Below are 13,020 nucleotides of genomic sequence, written 5' to 3'. Positions count from 1 at the left end.
CTTGTCGTTTCATTTCTCGCGGCCCGCCGACCCCGTTGCAATGATCCTTTCGCTGGAACGGTGTTTCCCTTGTCAGTCATAAGCAAGTACACTGGGGCTGACTGACCTAATTTGGTACCGCTGTAAATCTGAAACCTCGAGAGAACGCTTTGTGCTTTATTTTGAGGAATAGACTAACTACTCCCGTTAAAAGGCGCAGTATCTCTCGTAGGTTTGTGTTGATATTCTGCACGTGTGACACTTCATGATACTTTACGCCTGTAAAATGGTCAAACTAGGACAGAGAAACTATTCTAGAAAAAAAGTTTAGCGAGGACAGCATCGCCTGGCTGATAAACGGTGACGAAGACAGGCCTGCGTTCCTCAAATGTTGCAGAGCGATAATTAAGGACGTGGATAATATGAATAAAGGTGACAATAGGTAAACAATTAAGGGAAAAGAAGAAAAAACAAAATATTTATTTATAATAAATGAACATAACAAACTTATGTAAATAAGCAAATACTGTTTATTTGTGAAAGTAAATAAATATTTTAATTAAGGATGTTATAAATAAGATTATAATACAATGTCCCATAAATATGATCAGTGAGAGCGAGAGATAGCCCCAATAGCGGAGGCCATTAATAAACTCAAGGAAAATGGTCAAAACTAAAACAAGAACTACAGTTTGGGTTACGCTTGTATAGTTCCTCTTTGGTATAGATTTAACTTAATCGTCCAACGCAATCTTCCGGTCTGCAGAATCTTGGTAGATTCTATGCCAATTTGTTTTATTATTAGGAAACTTGGAAGAAACAAACAGAATTATAATTATTGTATACAGATTCAATTAAAAATTTAAATTAGTAAGTAGTAATCATGGGCCAGATCAAGCGATAGAAGTCCAATGCGATGGTCAGACTAGCTTTCGACTTGAACGCGACCAATGTCGGCTATGTGGATAGACGAAAAATTTAAAGACATTAAAAATCCCTTGAATCACATATTGATGAGGTTACTATTCCCAGCATTAAGGAAGCAGCTTAAAAAGATGAAGAAGTAATATTTTAAATATTGTTAAACCGAAACAGTGGCAAGTCGTAATTTATAACACCTATTTTTAAGTGCCTAAACCTATTTTAGAACGGCTCATTAATAAACTTCATTATAAAATTATTATTGTAAACTCAAGCGAAAATTCATAATAATAGGTAGAGACATGACTTTCTACGAGCAGTGGTACAGGATTGAGAATTGCGATCGTAGTTCGCTGGTTCGATTTCCGGGATACAATCCGTTATAATCACACTGTGCATTAATTATATAGGATCACCACTCACAAGTTCTCAGAAGGTGAGCAGCAATCTTCTGAGTACTATAATAAAAGCTTGCGCCAATCTGCATACCAAGCATTCCAAAGATGTATTTGGGGGAGGTCCATGTTTTGTAGTAAGTTTTGTTGCGAGACGAGATGCATGTATGGTAAACACCTGATTGTCAAAATGTAATTGAGTGCGCACAAAGTGTATGTAGAGATTGTCGCACCGTCTGGGCAGTCTAGGAGTCTTGATCTGTAGGTTGTGCGATGCTAGTTTCCCCACTGCAGGATGTAGCCTGCAAATAGAACGCGTTGATGGAAGGATTTTAGATCGCTTAGATGGGTGTAGACCATTTTTTGTTTCATTCTTCGCTAATTCACCAAAGTTGTAAGTCCATAATTACTTTTTAATGTTAAAAAACATTGTATTTAGAAATAAAACTTGACAATTGAACTTTTTATATTTATACGAGTAACAATACACAAAAGTATATTGTACGTAGAACGCAAGAAAAATGCAGGATGTGTTTTGACTTGATGTTGTGAAATAAAATACCCTCATTTAGAAGTGTTAATCGATTTTAATAATTCTTTTTGTACGATTTTTTCTTCGATGGTTTCAAGCAGCGATGTGGTAAAAATATATTACGGGTGCAGAATGGGAGGAGGCGCACATCTAGGGGTCCAGGAGAAAAATGTTTATTTCAATAATGTATTTTCCAAAGCGATAAATAAAATTATTAATTGCTTTGGAAAATACATTAGTCTAAGGAATATTAGTAAAGGTTGGTGTTGCTTCTGCTTCAGATGAAGATAAGATATAAAACTCACTTTCAACTCTCAGCCTTTTTTTTGATGGTTTATTATAATTGACCATCCTCAGAAACACAATCAATCGAATTAACGTATGAATAAATAGTCTGTGACTTGGTTATTTTTTAAAATGATATTTTAGAATGACTCTTGTTACAACGTAAGCGTGAGGTATAAACTAGGTTCACTTCCATGGAGTAACAGACGCTGAAACTCGCGGCGCAAAAGCGCTGCATAGCAGTCAGACGGTTAATGTTGGTGCTTACATTTTAAAACAGCCTCCAAATAACAAGTCGTTAGGTCCGAAGAGAAATGGCGAAGTATAAGTAGTAAGAGAAGTATAAGTAAATATAAATGCACATATCCAAAGGGTCAAAGATATTTATTGGTGGACTATTTAACTCTACAACCAATAGCGAATCATCAGAACTGGCTCTCTTTGAAATGGTCAGCTAATGCAACGTAACTGCTCCATATAGCTAAAACAATTGAAAGACACCCGTGTTGTATTCAAAATTAGTTCTATATAAAGTTCTCTCTCCATAACACGAGCATATCTTTTCAAATCTCTGAAAATGATCTGAACTGTTTTATTTAAGCTACTTCTCAGACTAACTTTTCAAGTTAAATTCGGTATTTTTCAATCTTCTATGTTCTATACTCTACCTTAGTCTTTCTAAAATTTTTACGCCCCACTGTGTAACATACATAATTTTTATATTGAAGCGAAAGGGTTAAACTTATGTAGACTTTCAAATTGCCCCTCTGTGGGGCGTGGGTCCCATGATGAGAAATATTGGTTCATATAGTAGTTTAACGAATAATCACTTTGATGGCACTGAACAGGTGATTAATTTAGGAAGATCAGCGATAACAGATGGCGCAGTGTCCGTTCGGCGGGGAGGCGTGCGTAATAAAACGAGTCTGCGGTCGATACAGCTACAGTTATATATTATCGTATGATACAAACGTGGCGTACAGTCTAGTATATTTGGTACAAAATTCACAACATACGTATAGGGTCAATATAAATAGTTAAAATATCAACAAGTCTTATATACAATACAATGTACAAAATATACAAATACGTACAAAAAGTTAACAACGTAGCTCTAACGATATGTGGCGGGGCCGTTGTAAAGTCAACCTTATGGCATGTAGATACAGTTCACACTGACGAGTCAAAATATAAAATAAAGTTCTCTACTTTGCGAGCACGTGCTTGCAGGTCATTTGCGAGCGCGCAACGCGGGGCTGTCGTGTACGCTGGTGTCCGAGGCAGTCAAGCTTCCCTTGGAGATGGTCTACTTTCGTTGGCGCAGCGACCGAAGCTTTCTTGCAGTAAATGTTACTGTTTGCTATCAACTTTCATCTAGATAACTTTACTACAAAGTAAAGAGAACACTGCAGCGTCCAATGTTCCATTTCTGTGTTGATATAAATGCTTCTTGCAGTTCCATCTTCATTTTCCATTATCGTCAGATATTCCGGTGACTAAATTCTTCGAAATGCTATGCAATAATTCTGCTATGCTCCAATTACCCTCTTGCACACGGGCTAATCGTTCTTGCCGAGATCCACGACTGACGTGATATCTTCTAGGCCAGAACGCAAAGACGCTGCGAGGGTGTGGGCGTGGTCGCGAGGGGTGCGGTGTGGGCGGCGCCCACGCGGCGCGCGCTACGGCAGCGGCTCCACGTAGTTCTCGGGGACGAGGCCACTGCGGCCGTCGAGCGAGCCCCGCAGCCAGCCCGGCTCGCCCGACGGCGTCACGTTCGTGATGATTTGGTTCGGTTCGAACGACAGCTCGCCCTCGCTCTCGCCCAGGCAAGCGTACAGCGTGCGCACGCGCCTGTGGACAAAATATCTCGTTAACGACAATGCTCGGTGGGATCATCCAAAATTATGTAAAATGTTAAAGTATATTCAATCTCTGGATGCCGTCAGCAATCAAGAGGGCTCACCGTGCTGATCTTTGGGAGAGGCTGATGCCTTTATAATGAATAAATCAATAAAGTGAATTATTTTCTTTCCTGTCATAGGTTGGTGTAGTTGAAAGCTTTTCATAAGCCGACATACCTGCTTAAAGTTCTCTGGTAACAAGCGACTAGCATCTAACTATTTTGTCACAGCCGCCATGTTTACTTTATTACAATGCAATATGTTCTTATTGCAGTAAACGTTACGGTACAATATTGTAAGACTAAGAATGCAGTACTCACGTGTATCGCGGCGGCGGCGGCGACGCGCTGTGGCTGGACACGGACTCCGAGCTGCTGCTGCAGCGGCCCGCCGCACCTGCAGCACGAACACATTGAGTTATGGAGCCAAACTTATGACGTCACAGCTGCACATAGGACTATTGTAGGGAAAGCCACTATTTGATCTTACGGAGTATTATTTGTGAATATCATACAAAATAGTAACTTTTTCAGCAGAAGTTTTCATAAGTTTTCTTTTATCGGACTCATGTTTCTGATCCCGAACTGTATTAAAAACCTCTGTAGCGAAGTTCGAGAGCTTCAGCTTTTTAGATATTTGGAGTCCTGCAGTATTCTTAGACCACTTGAGCGGATGCTCCGTTCAATGATTAGATTCAAAGGCCTCCATTGCGGCAGCTCGACTTGAACCGTCAACTCTTCGATAATATCCATTCGGCATTCCGAAACAAGAGCGTCCGAGAGGGCCGAAACCTGATTTGGTCAGTTGCTGTTACTTGGCTAGCATTTTTAGCCCTACGGCCTCCCGTTCAGCCCGTGTCATAGGTAGACAGGGTCTTTGCTTACATCATAATTTTTCTAATGATTTTATTTCTTCTCAGTCTTTCATTCGTTCCTCTAATTTCATTCACAATACCATTCATTCCATTCCTCACTTTTCTTCCATACATCGCTTCGCTTCCCTCGCCTTCGGTCTAGTGTATCAGGCCGGCATTTAAAATGGGTCATCGTTGAGAGAAGTGGCGGAAGAAACTCAAGCAATTCGCACGCGTCAGAGGAGTGTGGATGCTTTTGTTTGTGTATGCATGCGTACTGACCGCGGTGCGCCAGGTGCACGGGCAGCGGCGCGGGCTGCGGCGCGTGGGGGGCCTGCAGGTGCGCGAAGTGCTGCAGCAGCGACTGCTGGTGCGGGGCGTACGCGCCGCTCGACATCTGCAACAACACAACAACAAACTTCATATAACGTGGATAAGTACTAGATATCGGATCACATATAAATATGTTTTTATAAATTGGTGGTAAACACGTGTATATGTCTACAGAACTATGATGAATATATTTTCATGCTATCAAAATACATCTGTAATATGTATATAGAATTCCTAGAAAAGTGGCCGCTCGGATGGAAGCGCGCGCATAAAATGCATTAAGTGAAGGTATTCTTGTGTGTGATTGAAACAAATGTAGGGTACTCTTGGAAAAAGAAGTGGAATCAAAGGGTGTTATGAAGAGTTAAGAATACAGTATATTGAATGTGAAAATGACAACGTATACATTGCGGAGTGGTAGAGCCAAAGACCTCGCTCCTCTTAGCAACTTATCAATGTACGCTGCGCAGCTGTCGTCGCGCTCGTAAAAGTTTATTTTTATTGACGTCGGTGTGAAGTTCTGCTTTAATATTTATTTCTGGTGCAACGAGCTGACGCGCGTAATCAAAACGGCTTCATTGTATATCTAGTCGCCACTCCTCAAAGACAAGCATTAGATCCGTTATAAATACAGTACAAGTACTTTGGTACGGAATATCGTTTATTATATCAGATATATTCGTAATGTAACTTGCAGGCAGAGTACCAGATATTTAGACGGATCATTACACTTATTTTAATATAACAGTGTTATATCAACTGCTACAAAAAAGGAAGTAAATACACTTTCAAACTATAGCGAAAATTTGACCGAAATAAATTTTTTTGGGAAGAAAGTGACTGAAAATTTATGAAATATATATATTAAGTGTCGAAATGTATGTACGTCTTAGTTTCAGTCCACAAGGCATAGGCTTGACCCTGAGATATCTATTTGGAGATATACCATGATCGTCATTCTCGACAGATGGATTGGCAATCGCAGTGTGGTATTATAGCACGCAGAGAACGTTGCTGCCAATACTTTGGAAAATTGTTTTTTAATTAGTACAAAAAGAGTGAATTACATAAGATTGTATCACGGGAAACAAGCTCGCGACCTACTATCGCAAATCTCAGGCGTCCCACCGTTGAGCTGTATGTATGTACGTAATGTATAATAAATATATAATACATATCATATTTAATAATAAAATACGTACACATTTTGTAAATATTTAACGAAAATAAAAAGGTTAATATTATATATCAACAATACCTAAAAACGTTATGAAACAAGACGTATTAAGTACAGGGAAAAAAATGCAATTGTAAGACTTACAGATAATACAAGCATTTTATAAGTCCAACAGACCTGTCACTTTCAACTGGTACAGATAACAAATTCGATCATTATTTATTTAATTGTGGCAATTGTCAATCTATTATCCATCAAAATTCTTATAGATTATAAAAATGCCTATAGATAATTCGGATATCATTATATAAATAAATGATTAATTTTATTTTTTATCCCCTGCAATTGCAAACGTTTTGCAGATCGAAATTTAAATTGCATAACTTAAGCCTTTAAGTGTTAAATCTGACAGTTGAACGTTCAAATATTTTACGCTATTTATGCTCTAAAATACTCTTATTCATAAAAAAACGCGCAGAAATACGCATTGGAATAACAGAGCGACAGCACCGCTTGGTGGACTTAAAGTCTAGAAGAAGGAAGCGCTAGCTGATACTGTTGTAACATATAATGAACACGTGTGTCTGTACATGTCGTCAAGTCTCACAAGGTATACTTACATCGTTTCGAGCCGCCGACAGCGACGTGGGAGAAGTTCTGCAAACAAAAAAATTCACCTTTACTTTTTCGTTCTGCATTCGTACATATTATAATTACATACTATAATATTTATTAAGCTTTCAAAAACAATATTTATTTCAAAATTCATCTATAACAGTGTTTCCCAACGTAGGGCCCACGCCCCGCAAGGGGACAATTTTTTAATATAAAAATATATATGTTACATAAGGGATACGGAAGAATTTTAGAAAGGCTACAGTGGAGCAGGAGCATTGCACATGAAAGATTGGACAGTACCTATTTAATTAAAATTATTTTAAATCGTATTTTTAAATAAACGTTTTATCTAATATTATTTCTTTTTTAATTTTGTTATCACGATTGTCTCAGCCGTATGACGTCCACTATTGGACATAAGCCTCCTCCACAAATTTCCGATACGATGAGTGAATAGCGGCCTGCATCCAACATTTTCCAATGACTAACAATATCACCCAAGCACCTTACAGGTCCTAAGTTCTATTTATGTATATTATTGAGTATTTTTTATTTTATATGGTGACCCACAGTTGTAACTACTTCCTATGGTTGTCTAAAAAGGATCGCTTTTATAGTAACCGCGTGAGGTATGCCAGTGGAAGGACGGAGAGGATGCCACTGGCAAAACGCACATGGGATTTTTGAGAACTATCAGCTCGACAAACGTCGTTCGATCGTTTAAATTCATAGCTATCTGTTCTCAAACATCTCATGTGCGACTTGTCAGTGCGGTCTGATACATAAAAAAAACATTACGAACTCGAACCACAAGTACCATAGCTGACAAACTCAAATAAAATAATTAACTAAAAAACACCACAAGATGGGCAAATGGATAATAACTAGTTGCAACTATACATTAACGATTCCGACAGCCAATGTCTACTTGTTATTGTTGTAAACAAGCAATGTAATCAGCTGAGAGTAAAGTTTCGAAAGAGAGATGAAAACTTTTTTTTTTGAAATCTTGACTAATGAACAGATAGAATCTAACGCAATCAGAGGTTAGTTTGAAACTAGTTCATGTAATCTAGGCAATAGACCTTAGCCGTCGCAGGCCCTATGAAAACGATAAAATACAGCGTCTGAGTTTATTGGGTGCTATCCTGCAACCTTGACGTGTTTGGAATTCTCTTTAAGTCGAAGAAAGCCATTAAAGGGGAGTTAAAGTCGATTCTATTTTTTATCACTTTGGACGCACACAAGTGATAAGCCAATCGTTAATTATTTCATTGCACTGAAAAGCTGCCGATCTCCTAAGCCGCTCGGGTGAACGTTCCATGAAGTAACTGGATGCAAACACTTCGAACTACAATCGGAGCTATCACACAGACCGCGTTAAGCATTTCATCTAGACCGGTGTTCCCAGCGTGGGTCTCGCGCTCTACAGAGGACTCAACACGAGTTTAACCCTCTCGCTTTAATATAACAATTATAAATGTTATATAAGCGGGCATAGTTTTTGAAAGACTGAGATGATATCGGCTATCATCGTAAAAACAATCAATTTAATTTAAAATACTTTTTAAAGTAAGGTTCCACTAAATAAACAATGTAATAATTGGTTTAATAACATCAAGGGCTTGTTTCGTATATATCCAAATATATAATTATTGTTTAAAACAAGATGTTAATATATTTTGATATTATTTGTCATCGCTTTCCTGCCGGTATTATCTAAAATGGTATGCGTAGCAGTGTATGTCCTGCGCCTAATAGCACGATGAATCTATCTAATTGTCTTGAAAAAACTACATGAAAATCTGTATAAAAATACTAGACACTGAACGTATGTTATATATTTCTTAGGCACTCGAGCTCCCCGCTACCATGATAAATTACAAAAAATAATAGAAATAAATCGCGGCAGGGCTTCAGAGAGCCTTCGTACTGACCCGGCGATAACGAACCCCGACAGGCAGATGATCATGGCGACACTTTGCGCGGCACCGACACGACACTGACACGAGCACTGGTCACGACACGCGCGCACTCGACGACGCTCGCAGCTCTACTGGCGGGCGGCAGCCGGCGCGCGGTATTTATGCCGCGCGCGCACCTGCCGACCGACCAACACACGAGCCGACTATCTTTTTGGTACGGGGGAGAAATCATAGATAAAATATCCTTCGTTTAGGGGGGGAGATTGGGTAATTCTCGCGATACTGGTTCACCTCTATTAACGATAGAAACGACGTTCGAAATTCCTTTGCAACATGATCCTTTTACCTTTCCCACCTTTAAAATGTTAGTTCTAGGTCTTCCCGATAATATCTAGACTAGTGTTTCTCAACGTGTCCAGGGCCCAGAGAGGGGCAATTTGATTGTTAAGAGTGGCAATTCAAAAGAGAACTTGGCACGACTTTTAATATGAAAAACATTTGTGAAGTAGAGAAAGGCTAACGTGGGAGCACATCGCTGGTACAACTGATGGCCGCTGGGGTCGAAATTGACCACGAGTCCTCGCCCTTGACGCCAGAGCATCACCTTGACTTTGGAAGAAGCTGCAGGCTAGGTGCCCTTTGCGACCTGCCACCTCGCAGACTGCATTCTCCGGTTTAACAAGGTCAACGGGGCTGTTGTTCATCTCAAACAGAATTCCGCGAGCCCAACACCAGCAAAGAAAAGCTCTATAAATCTATTTAGTTTTTTCCTCATAAAAAATCTGTTTTTTTATTGTTAAAACAGTTGAAATGAGTACAAAAGGTCCGGGGATATATTTGCTCGTAGCCCCGTCCGGGAACAGCTATTGTGCGAGGCCCCGGAGACAATGCACCGGAACTCGGCTTTGCTAATGACCTACCTGCGAAACGAATGTCTTTCTGCGTTGGGAACTAAAACAACACAGTAAAGAACAGTAAAGAAATACTTTACTATTAGCCCTTTGGGATCGGAACAAATATTGCTTTAGACGAAGGACCCAGATATTCTTTTATTCTAATACATGGGTGTAAAACTCAAAATCTAACTTGGTCCAAAAAACAATGCGTAAAAGTGGGACGAAAAAAAATTCCAAGTTTTTTTTATTTATGATACAAACATATAAAATTTAAATATTGTTCACGCCGATAAAAATGACCCAACAGATATAATGACCGAACTGCAAGTGTTCATCTCGGGCCGCATGTTGGCCACCCCTGCTTTAAGATACCAGCGTGGCCTAAAGGCGACTTGATTATTGTTAATTTCTGCCACACTCAATTTGGCAGCAATTTGTAATTCATTATTCAAATATCCGAATGTTTATAATAATCAATTTTATTTCTCAAAAACAACTCTTTAATTATTTAATCCCATGAGAGATCGAATCAGAATTGTGGATATCCGAAGAAGAACCAAGTTCGACGACGCAGCTCGAAGAATTGCTCGTCAGCCATTGGGCTGAAAGATTTGCGAGTGGCGACCACGAGCAGGTAGACTAAGCGTGTATAAGCCCTCCACTAGGTAGAACGTTGACATATTTAAGGTAGCGTAAAGTCGCGGGGTGCTCGCAGCGCAAGACTCGCGGAATCGGGATCGGAATCGGGGCGATCTTTGATGGAGACCTATACGTTACAGAGGGAGTCTATCGGCAGATATGATAATGAAAAAGATGACTATAATTTTCAACATCAGTAAAGCCATAAATATTCAGTTCGAAGAATTCGAAGCACAAAAATGACGGTATGTAAGAGTTGATCTATTATATGAAGCGGCAAACATATTGCAGAGGACTGGACGTGGCATGTGGCGCGGGGCGATGCCGTGCGGTGCGGGGCGGTGCGGTGCGGGGCGGTGCGGTGCGAAGACAGCGCGCAGCAGCCGAGATGCGGCAGGTGCGCATTCCGCGCAGCTGCCGGCCCCTACCTGCCCCAAGACCTCCCGTTACCGCACATATAAGATATTTTATTCGAACAGGCCTTACGCGAAAACTTTCAATATCACTGGTCAGGTGTCACGGGACCGCCATTTAAAATTCCGATACGCGTTTAAAATTCCGATGGAAGAGTTCACAACTCTGAACCTTGGCTTCGTCTCCAAGCTCGTAACTTACTTGTGCGAACGCTCCAAAACCTGGGGCCAGCACACCAAAGAGTCCTCGGCTTGGACTGTCACTCAGTACGCATTTAGTATTCCGACTCAAAAGCATTCTATATATAGACAATAAACTTGTCCAAATAGACGGCAATAAATTAGAAAACCGTATTCACATTCACCAGTTAAAGTAAGTACTACAATATTTATAATTATGCATAATACCGTATTTATTATAAACATATATGCTATACAGAAAGGTATGTATACGCATGTACATTTATGCATGCATGTTTGTATATATGAATCTTTTGTATATATAAGACCGCCCATTACTATTATACTCCCGTACTATTATCTTTACTATTACGCAACTATGTTTGTTTTTAAGTGTGTACAGTAAAGAATAATAAGTAACCAACTACAATAAGCAATGAAAAATGAGATATACATTTTCATGCATACTCGGTGGTCTGACATTAAAAATGAATTGTTTCATTGTAATGATGAAAAACAAAGTTTAAAAAAATTTACACAATAGACATTACTACAAATGTCAAAATGAATATTGTTGACGTTATAAACAAAAAGGAGCATGGCTAATTGATACATTTAAAATGAATACCCACAATGCAATTTTGAACTCAGATTTAAATAAGCATTGTGAGCTACTTTGTTGCGAAATCAATGCGCGACGGGGTCGCGGGGCTTGCGCGCGCGCACGCTCATTGTCGGCGACAAAGGAACGGGACCCGCGCGGACAGAGACAGCGTGTTGTACGCACACTAGGGTGCCCATGTATACATCGGGAAAATCACGGACCTCAATGATCAATTGCACGATGGTCCAATATTACAAACAATGCTCTTCTCATATTTAAACTAAAATACATTAGAAATAAAAATTAAGTCGAAATCATATTTTATAGTACAGTAGTAAAAAACAAGGGCATCGACGTAGCTCGAAGAATTGAAATTTCGGTCGGAAGGGCATATCGCACATTCAACCGATAGCCCTCGTGGCCAAAAACCAGACCACGGGCTGGCAGACCGCGGCGAGGGCAGCACCTCGGCTACGTGGACCGGTGAGTTAGTTAAGATTGCGAGAAGTAGCTGGATGCGAGCAGCACAAGACCTGTCATCATGTCGATCTTTGAGGGAGACCTATGCCTAGCAGACACGTCTATCGACTATAATAAGAACATGTGCAGTAAATGGAGATTTAATTTAAAATTTAAACTATACAGTCGTGGAGCGCTACCGGTTGAATTTTTGGTTTTTAACGCTTTTTACACACATCGGCATGACAGGCATGGCACAATTAATGCCTTAGAAACCATCTATAGTGGTCTGAAGATGTCCAGTATGCAGATGTGTATATATCGAGATAGAAACTTGAGTACTTAGATATGTACATTATCATTTCGGCCCTAAAATGCCCACAGCTGGACCTAAACCCCCCTCTGCCCCCCCCCCCAAAGATTTTCAATAGAGCTGATTGGAAACGACGATCTAGCGTCTCCTGACGATATAAACGAGTTCGTCTGTCGTCTTTGGGTGAACGTACTAATAAACATATTAAACATGAGAATAAAATACATACATTATTTAGAAAACAAATATTTGGAACGATAGTGTGGATACACTACACTTTTCGGGAGAAGAGTAATTTATGTGGATTTTTTAACCCACTAAAACTTTCTCGGTGGTCGTCTTTTGCGCTAGTGAGGAACTAAGGTAACTCCTAAGTAAGAAAAGGACCAATATTTAGCCACTTCCGCACATGCAGTGGTGGTCGTGCAACAAAGTGCACCGCCAAACACAGAGTTGATACTAATCGGTGTAACATAACTCCTAAGATGCCCCGTGGAGGGGTAAAACACGTGTTGAGTGATTTGGCGGTGGCAGTTGTGTGATTCGCATTGTTTGCCGCATACGCATTTATCAGCGGGCTGGCGGGCGGTGCAC

General features: G+C 40.0%; 1 protein-coding gene across 3 annotated transcripts in view; it reads right to left on the bottom strand.

The window, feature by feature from the left end:
• Positions 1-3,707: 3,707 nt before the first annotated feature.
• Graf (GTPase regulator associated with FAK) overlaps positions 3,708-13,020 on the bottom strand; it is a 62,201-nt gene continuing 52,888 nt past the window's right edge. For all 3 annotated transcript variants that reach the window (XM_068767035.1, XM_068767037.1, XM_068767036.1), the window contains 4 exons: positions 7,000-7,036; positions 5,152-5,266; positions 4,337-4,412; positions 3,708-3,966 (listed from right to left, as the gene is read on the bottom strand). In XM_068767035.1, the coding sequence (XP_068623136.1) occupies positions 3,795-3,966; positions 4,337-4,412; positions 5,152-5,266; positions 7,000-7,036 (400 nt within the window). In that variant the 3' untranslated portion in view covers positions 3,708-3,794. The remainder of the gene's footprint in view (positions 3,967-4,336; positions 4,413-5,151; positions 5,267-6,999; positions 7,037-13,020) is intronic.

The sequence above is a fragment of the Battus philenor genome, unplaced genomic scaffold (genome assembly GCF_028537555.1).
Source record: "Battus philenor isolate CCGP_79_NKW_IND1 unplaced genomic scaffold, ilBatPhil1.0.hap1 SCAF_22, whole genome shotgun sequence".
Taxonomy (NCBI): Eukaryota; Metazoa; Arthropoda; class Insecta; order Lepidoptera; family Papilionidae; genus Battus; species Battus philenor.
This window is presented reverse-complemented; position numbering and strand designations above follow the sequence as displayed.